This window comes from Solanum pennellii, chromosome 1 (genome assembly GCF_001406875.1).
Source record: "Solanum pennellii chromosome 1, SPENNV200".
In the NCBI taxonomy this organism is placed as follows: domain Eukaryota; kingdom Viridiplantae; phylum Streptophyta; class Magnoliopsida; order Solanales; family Solanaceae; genus Solanum; species Solanum pennellii.
Window position 1 is genome coordinate 100,111,554 of NC_028637.1, and position 9,176 is coordinate 100,120,729.

The window sequence follows — 9,176 nt, forward strand, 5'->3', positions numbered from 1 at the left end:
ACCCACCCCCAACACACACACACACACCCAAAAAAACCGTCTTTGATAATCTGGTATTATGACTCATAAATCGATAATGCTATATTTTTACGTGTAAGATAGTCACTGAAAAAACCTGTAGAAAGCAACTAAAACCAAACTGATGATATGAGTTAGTGTCCCCATAGGAGTCTTCCATTCTTAGGAAACAATTGTGGTACTGAAGTGTTGAATTAAATTGCAAAGTAGTAATATGGGATGAGATAATTTGACAATGTTAGTATTGTGTACGTTGTATAAAGGTTTCACTATCTTCATATGGTTATGAAGGGGTTGCTATCTCGTTTGCTGGAACTTGCAAGTAAAGCTGAATCTATCTTAAAGCTCCTAGATTTGCTTTAGATTTAGATAGGGGTGGTTTGCCTTCCACACTTTTGGCGCAATGCCCATAATTCCAGCCTATTCGTAGTGTTGTTTATGAATAAATAAAAACTTACCATTACCATTTTAAAAAATAGAAGAAGGGTGTCAAGTTGTAAATATTGTATTTGCTGGTGAATAATTGAATTTGGTTAGAAGTTTTTTAGATGAATTATTATACGCACAAGGAGTGTCCTCATTTAAAATAAGCAGTAAAGAAATGTGGCATAAGAGTGAGAACATAGCGTTTTGGGATGAATGTAATTAGCAACTGGCCAAATTAAAATTGTTACTCCTGCCTTACATGTGTTGAGTTGGCCATTTAAAATATGATGGTTTATGTGCAAACCCAGCTACTTGACTTTTCAACCTTGTTTTATGTGGTGAAACCACGATGATAAAAGGTGATTTTTGTCTTTTTGGCTGTACAGGTTATCCACATCACCCAACTCTTGTTTGCACGAATGGACAAAAGTGATTTTTTATTTTATTTGCTGGCTTCCATCATCTATTGGTCATGTTATTGGAGTCTGAGTCTTTACCGTGTCTGAAATTTTATTTTTCTAATATTAGTTTGAAGTCTTGTTTTTATTCTTCTTATAATTCTCTCTTGAAACGTTTTGTATCATTATCTTTTGGAAAATAAGTGTGCATTTTTTGTGGAAACAAAGTCCTCAACTAGTGATCAGATTTGCTGACATGTGTCTTCTGTGCGTTTGTAATTTTACAGCTCCTTTGAGTGGCAGATTGGTGCATGCAGAAACTCTGGGTAAGGTAAAAGGTTCTGCAAAATCTAATAAAATGAAAGACCAAGTGGAGAAAGACAGATATCTGTTTAAACGCAGAGATGAGCCTGTTAACCTGAAAGTCCACCAAGTTGGTCCAGCACAAGCAGGTTCATCGGACCAGCCCGCTCATCTAGACAGCTCCTCCTTTGCAGGAAAAGATGTATCTCCTAGTGCTGCAGATGCCTCTGGCTCCACCTTGATTGAGAGCTTTAAGCAGCCCTCAAGTCAGGTAGCTAATGTGGAAGAACTTCATGTAGAAAGACATGCTGAAGATGGTGGTACTGATGTTGTGCGGCCTTCAGATAAAGTCAAGGTTCGTAAACGTTCTGGTGGAGAAGTGAGTGGTGGAAGTAGTCCATCAACTGAGAGGAAGAAAAAGAAGAAGAAGGTGGTGTTGGGCATGAAAACTGAATCTAATCATATGGATGCACCAGCAGCAGCTGTTTCTTCAGATAATCCGCTAGTGGAAAAAGTTGCAAGAGAGTCTATCCAAGTTCCTTCAGTTTCCAAGGAAGAACTTCAAATGGATATTCAGCAAAAGGGTGATCCTGCAGATAGCTCTGTGCCTGACCGTGTGGTAACAGATGATAAGGTTGGGATTAGAAGCGACAACGTTGATATTCGTCAATTACTAAGTGATCTCCATGCGATTGCTCTTGATCCCTTGTATGGTGCCCAGAGCAGAAATTTAAATACTATACGAGAAGTGTTCCTGAAATTCCGTTCCCTTGTGTATCGAAAAAGCGTTGAGAGTGAGTCAAGTACCCCCATCAGCAAGTTACCTGTTGCAGCCCCTATATCAGACACTGGCCCCAGCAATAATGTGAAAAAAACATCAAATCTGAAGCCACAAAAGAATCCTGCCAGGCCTGATGATCCTTCTACCAAAGGAGGACGAAAGCGGGGTACTTCAGATAGGCAAGAGGAACTGGCTGCCAAGAAAAAGAAGAAGATCAATGATTTGAGAACATTGGCAGCTCAGAGGAAGCCTTCCAGTAAGACTTCAGAAGTTAAACCAGGTGAAAGCAAGGAAATACCTGCAAAGAAGCTGGTTTCAACACCTGTGAAATCATCTAAGCCAGATAGTGTCAAGAGGGACCCGGCAGAAAAGGTACCTGATCCGACCATGCTTATTATGAAGTTTCCATCTAATGGAGCTCTTCCCTCCATTTCTGAGCTGAAGGCGAGGTTTGCCCGTTTTGGGGCTCTGGATCATTCAGCTACTCGGGTCTTCTGGAAGTCGTCCACCTGCCGTTTGGTCTACCTGTACAGGAATCATGCAGTGCAGGCCTTTAGATTTGCAAGTGCTAGCACGAATTTGTTTGGGAACACCAACGTGAGATGCTCTATTCGAGAAGTGACGGCTGAAGCACAAGACACCGAAACTACGAAGAATGATAGTGGCGGGACTTCCGCACCAAAAGATGGGTCAGCTGATTCGAGGTCCTCAGGAAAGGCTGGGCAGCTGAAATCATGTCTGAAGAAACCCCCAGGTGAGGAAGGGCCGACGACAGATGGTGGGAATGGTAGTAATAGGGGAACCCCACGTGTAAAATTTATGTTGGGTGCAGAAGATAATATTAATAGGGATAGAGGTGAGCAGATGAATGATATTAAGAACGTCAACAACACTAGTAGTATTGCTGATGGAAGTGCATCTTCTACTTCTAATATCAACAATTATACAAGTCAGTTATCCATGCTCTCTCTTCCTTCTACTGCTCATTATGTCAATGCACCAAATGATATTCACTTTGCTCTTCAAGCTCCTCATAGAAATGCGCCCAATTATAACAATCAAGTTTCTGCAACTGAAGCCAACTTTTCACAACAAATGCTAGCCCTTCTCACCAAGTGCAGTGACATTGTGACCGATCTGACGAATTTACTGGGCTACTTCCCTTATAATGGCCTTCAATAAAATTGGTTCTTCATTTTTGGAAGACTTTTGGGCTAAGCCACAAACTCATCGACACAATGCACAACATATAGAGTCCGAAGAGCCAAATCTGCATATGCATGCTAAAGGAGCTGCCACCTGCTGGATAATGGAATTGCTGAAAATATCTCCCTATTGTATACTTTCAGATGACCTGTATCAGAAGAAGAATGATAGTGATTGTGCCATCTTCTTCTTTTTTTTTTTTTTCTTCAACTCTTCTATCCTCCTTCCCCAATCAACGAAATCTCATCATCTGAGATTCTCTGAATTGATATGTTATAATTTTAAAAACTGGAATTATATAGAACTGTTTAGAAGTTGTTTGCATGCAGGTTCTGAATCAAAGTGAAATCTTAAGAACCAAGTTAGAATTCGCATTAAGTAAAAAACTTTTTTCTACACAAATGAACCGAAAAAAAAATCTTTTTTCTACATAAATGAATCGAAAACTTTTTTATATTAATGTGTTATTGGTTTAGCAGTTCAAATGATGGTTTTGATCTTTTTGGTTATTGGGTTATCGGTTTACAATTGTTTGAGGTTTTTTTAATGGGTTAGTAATCGATAATTCGATAGCAAATTAAATAATTATATTTATATCATTTTTTATTTAAGTCTTTCATTCAGTTAGTTTCTTATTTTATTTTCGGCTATCTAAAAATCTTGGTTATTCTACTTTGTTGCTTTTGAGCAAATGAACTCATCTATACGATTCATTTGATTTGCCACCTTGTTTCTAAATAATTTTCATTGATTTATTCTTGTGTTAAATTTTAATGGTTAAATTGATGACAATCAATAACCAAAAAATCAATGACTGATAAGTCAATATATTTATAATCTATAACGGTTTAGCATCTCTACATTTCGAAAGCCAATAAGTAAAATCGATAAACTTTAAAATTGAATTGATCTATATGCAACCTAATTTACGAGTTATCACTTATTTAGAAATAATTAGCATATTGTAAGTATTTGTTTATTTTTACTTGTTTATATTTTTTACTAAAAAATAATAAATTAAGTGCATGTTTTACTGTAATATCAATATTAATTGGTGTTTGGTTTTAATGAATTTGAGAAATTATTTGAAATGATAGTTGCCGTTGTTAAGAATAAAATATGAAAAAGATTATTTTTAAATATAAAAGTAAATGATCAAAAGTGAACTTAGTATAGTACATAAGTAAAAAGTGAAATGTATTTTTAGTATAGTAAATAAGTACAAGTGAAGGCGGGGAGCATTTGTTTGGAGTAAATCGGACAATTTAGTTGTTTCATTTTGTCATTTTGGTTGGACTTGGACTGTTAAAATTAGCAGTCAGAAAGTCTCTCTACTTTTTTCAACTGGAAAAGAGCTAACAAATATTAAATGTAATTAAGAAGGTAAATCAATACATAATTAAGGTTAGTTTTTTATGTAAGCTAATCTTCCAGTTTGTTTTGAGATCCTAATTGCATTAGCTTGGCCAAAAAAAATATGGGTGTGAAATTGCTGTTTAGTGCAAGTGAAAGAATCCAATTCCTCCATATTATTTATATATAATTTATATATTTTAATTTTATAGAGAAAAGAGTAAATTACATCATATCTCTGCTCTTTTTTTAATACAATAATTTCTTAATAATAGAATACTTCTATAATTTATGTATAGTGTAAATTAATAATCAAAGACTTCTATAGTCTGAATATAATTTTATAATTATCAAATTATTAACTTTTAGTTTCTTACCTGACTAAATGAGTATTCATTTTAAAAATTCTACAGATAAAATGCTTCCTAATAAAATAGTTAAACTCATATGAAACATTTAATTTAGAATGAAAAAGAAATAGTCTCTGCCACAAATCCTTGTATTTTCTTTTATTTTAGTTGTATAACTAATTTTATGAGATAAAAACATTCATTATTGGAGCAATTTGTATTACTATAAAAACTGATATAATTTCTTGGAAATTTCATCACAAGTGCATAGATTATTCCATAAGGTGCATTTGAACACGCAGTAGACACGACGTTTGTTCGGAAATTGGGCGCTTAATATTATAATATATTATATTATATGATACGAAAATCGATAAATTATATTCCGTTCGGATAACGCGTCTACTATTTTTATTGTTACAAAAACACTAGAGCGCTCTCGCTTTTTCTGGAAATTAAATCACATCGACAAAAAGTTAAATTTCCACCAAATATTTGTACCTATCAAAAGGAACGGTCTTAAACAAAGAGCATATTTATCTTTCTCTCCGTTTCAATTTATTTCATTAATTTAATTAGATAAAGTTAAAATATATCATTCTTTTTAATATAAGCTTTAATTTGTAAAAAAAATTATTTAATTATTTTTACTCCCTTTGTTCGAAATTATTTAACATATTACGCTTATTAAAAATTCAATTTAACTAATTTTTAAAGATAATTTAGATTATATTAATTCGATATTTAAAAAAAATTAAATATTCTAAAACTACGTGAAAAGTACTATAAATTATAATTTTTTAGATTAAAAAAATAAATCTTAAAATGTTAGTCAAATTTTTTATAATTTAACTCTAAAAATAGAAATCATGACAAATAATCCAAGACGGAGAGCGTATATTTATTAAATGTTACACTTCAATACTTCAAAACGTCAATGATGAAGCCTTGTCTTTCCATTGAGCCTCAAAGACAGCTGAAATCATAGTCAATGGCTATTACTCCTATTTGATTGAGCTAAGAGACAAAATGAAACGTAACCATTTATACTTCAAGCATTACAATTAAACTTTTATTTGTTCATTATTTTTAATTTTATTTTATCATTATAAAAATATGAAAATAGATACATTTATTTTTTCCAACTTTTATTCTTAGAATACTTTATGATATTAAATAGGAATAATGCATAAGTACTCTCTCAACTTATGCCTGAAATCTCAGAGACACTTGTACTATACAAATGTCCTATTATCTCTCTGAATTTGTTTTATTAATAATTTTTTATCTTTTTTTTTTAAAAAAATGAATATAAAATTACTTATAAAATAAATTTAAGAAGATAATAGAATCTTATTATAATATAAATATGTCTCTGTAATAGGTGTTAGAGTAGCATTTTCTCTATTAAATAGGTGTGAAAAAGAATATATTATGTAGTCATTGCTTACTTAGAAATTATTACGAAATTTATTAATTAGGGGTGAGGAATCCTTATCGTTGTTGTAGTCGGTTTATTCGAACTTTCCTGTTTATTTCCTTTTTCTCTTTATACTTCCACCTATAAATTCGTTCCCCCCATAAACAGAATCATCGGAGTTAGTTTCAACAAACTATTATTCATTTTCCAAATATTTTACCCGTTTTCTTCAACAATCCAATATCAACAACAATGGAGTTGCGTCCATTAGACATCAAAGTGATCTCTGCAGACGGCATAAAGAATGTCAATACTTTCTCTAAAATGGATGTTTATACAGAAGTTTACATCTCCAGTTACGCAAGCAAGGCTACTAAGCAGAAAACTTTTGTTGATAAGAATAGCGGCTCGAATCCTAAGTGGAATCACTCCATGAAATTCACTCTCGATGAATCGTTTCTCACGAAATCAGGGACTTACCTCGTTTTTCGTCTCAAATCTGATCGTACTTTAGGTGATAAAGATATTGGTGAGGTATCTGTTCCTGTTCATGATTTGTTCAATTCTAATGGCACAGTGGAGAGGCTCGTTGAGTATCCGGTGATTACAGAGAGCGGAAAACCTAAAGGTACTCTGAAATTTTCCTATAAATTTGGGGAAAAATTTACGGCGCCTGAGCCGAAGAGAGATGTACATCATGAACCTGTTACGGCTTATCCTGCTCCAATGCATTCTGGTATGGCTTATAATCAGCAAAATTCTGGATACGGATATCCACCTCCACCCCCTCCGGCTCATCGTCAAGGTGGGTACGCATACCCACCCCAAGCTGGTGCACCGGGTTATGGATATCCGCCACCACAACCCGGGTATGGGTATCCGCCACCACAACCTGGGTACGGATATCCACCGGTGCAACCCCCACCGCCAAAGAGGAAGAACAAGATGGGAGGTGGATTAGGGTTAGGGTTGGGTGCAGGATTGCTTGGTGGTCTGTTGGTGGGAGATATGGTTTCTGACGTCGGAGAGATGTCTGCTTATGGTGATGGGTACGGAGATGCTATGGATGATATGGGTGGTGGTGACTTTGATTTTTAGTTCAATTTTTAAGTTTGTAAATTTTTTTTTGTTTTTTTTTTTAAAAACTTTTGAGATGTAATAAACTTTGGTACTAAGGTAGATTTTGAAGGATGTTTATTTTTTATTTAGTTATTCAGATCAACCTTACACTACTATTTCCTTTTTTTCTTTAAAATAGTTTGTCATACTTTTAGGGGCTCGTTTGAACGAGTAATAAAGAATAATATAAGATCTTTTTATTTTTATATGCTCTAGTTGAAGTGTTAAATCAATTCTACAATCACTCCATCATGTCTTATAATAATGGTATTGTGGAATGTCTTAAATCATGGAATAACTTTTTGATATAGAAACAGATCTCTTGGGATATATGTTTTATTCTTAACTGTGTATTTATCGAAATTAGTCAAAGGTTTAAATCGTGCATTTACCGAAAGTCATCTTTCTACATTGAATGAGTTGTGTGTTCATCATTGGTACTCCACATCTTCACGAGAATTCAGTTTTAATACGTTTATATTAGAGACAATGTGACATAGAAATGATGGGACAGACATTTTTATATCAATCATAAAGATGTAATTGAGGCTTCTATTCGAAGCATATAACATTTTTCCAATACTTCTTATTTTGATCTTCCAGCACCAGGCAAGTATTGGATTTTATCATATCCTAAATTTGACTTCTAGAATTATATTGACTATGATGTTGTAGATCTTGTATCGTGAAGTGTGATTGTTTAGCAGAATATGCTTTTAGTTCCTAAGGAACAATTTTTCATATATGAGTTTCCATGTACCAACTATTTTGGTCTTGCTATTATTATATATATTTGGTGAAGTAGGAATAATTCTTTTGGGGGGAATTGAACAGTTGTGTAACAGCATAGCAAAAAGAGAAACGGTGAACATTCATAGTATTATTTGCAGAGCATAATCAATCAACAGAGGCATTTGCAGCACACCTCATATTAACTATACAATATCAAATGATTTTCAATACAATCAACATGCCATTTAGAGCTTAAATTCAAGACCCGATTGCTGGTAGCAGCACAGCTTACACCACTTGATCACATCACTCTCCGACAACGTAAAATGCAACTCCTTCCCTCCTTGTCAAACTTGTGCTGTATTTGAGTGAACGCGAATGTGAAATAGCATGTTGGAGCACAAATACAGTGACGATGCTTACACATGTTTGCCTCAGCTTAATTTTTTACTGTACAAATAGGTTATTTTCACTCATGTTTAATAGCATACACCAGAGAATTCAGTACAGACTTGCTGCTATTATCTAATTTATTCCACTGATGTTGATTCTTCATATAAATTCAACAAGAACTCAACGACCCACGAAACAAAACCTTGAGATCAACACAAAATAGGCCTTCTTCCAGTCAAATACATACACACACTTGACATGTATACCCTGTATCATTCAGTAATACGGTTAAGCATCTAAAAACAGCTTAAGCAATCAAAACAAGGAACAAAATTATTCAAATCACTAACCTTCATCTTGTGCAAGATTTTCATTCTCTTGTCATGACTAATCTTTCACTTTAAATGAAAGATGGGTGCTAATGTAATTTTGAAAGATGACATATAAATCAAGATATGATAAAAATATGGGAACACTGAAGGGTTGGTGATGAGATAGGATAGTACTACACTAATTCAAATTGAACTTGGATAAAACTATACACTGAATAGCACAGAAGATGTGCTGCAATTTGTTCTTGAAAATAATAATATAAGTTATGAGTTATGACTTTCTTCTCCACCCAAACTCACAGGATCAAACATGGTCACCTCATAAACCGCCCCCCCCCCCCCCCC

General features: G+C 34.0%; 3 protein-coding genes across 6 annotated transcripts in view; 2 read left to right on the top strand and 1 right to left on the bottom strand.

Annotated features, from left to right (window-relative positions):
* The window catches only part of LOC107007748, a 12,542-nt gene extending 9,082 nt beyond the window's left edge, over positions 1–3,460 (top strand). Inside the window, exon 2 of the mRNA XM_015206507.2 lies at positions 1,130–3,460. Coding sequence (XP_015061993.1) covers positions 1,130–3,108 — 1,979 coding nt within the window. The 3' untranslated portion in view covers positions 3,109–3,460. The remainder of the gene's footprint in view (positions 1–1,129) is intronic.
* Positions 3,461–6,332: 2,872 nt separating this feature from the next.
* Positions 6,333–7,487, top strand: LOC107011455 (protein SRC2). Its single transcript, XM_015210969.2, has one exon. The coding sequence runs from the start codon at positions 6,508–6,510 to the stop codon at positions 7,351–7,353; it is 846 nt and encodes a 281-aa protein (XP_015066455.1). The 5' UTR covers positions 6,333–6,507; the 3' UTR covers positions 7,354–7,487.
* A 739-nt stretch (positions 7,488–8,226) lies between these two features.
* Positions 8,227–9,176, bottom strand: part of LOC107027827 (SART-1 family protein DOT2-like) — a 3,345-nt gene continuing 2,395 nt past the window's right edge. Inside the window, exon 4 of one of the 4 annotated variants that reach the window (XR_003578600.1) lies at positions 8,227–8,464. The gene's annotated coding sequence lies outside the window, so the exon portion shown is untranslated. Of the gene's footprint in view, positions 8,767–9,176 lie in introns of all 4 variants that reach the window. The other 3 variants (XR_001457782.2, XR_003578594.1, XR_001457775.2) reach the window with 3 other exon arrangements.

What these genes read in the sequence shown, in the direction of transcription:
- LOC107011455 (XM_015210969.2), top strand. Translation starts at nt 6,508, where the DNA reads ATGGAGTTGCGTCCATTAGACATCAAAGTGATCTCTGCAGACGGCATA.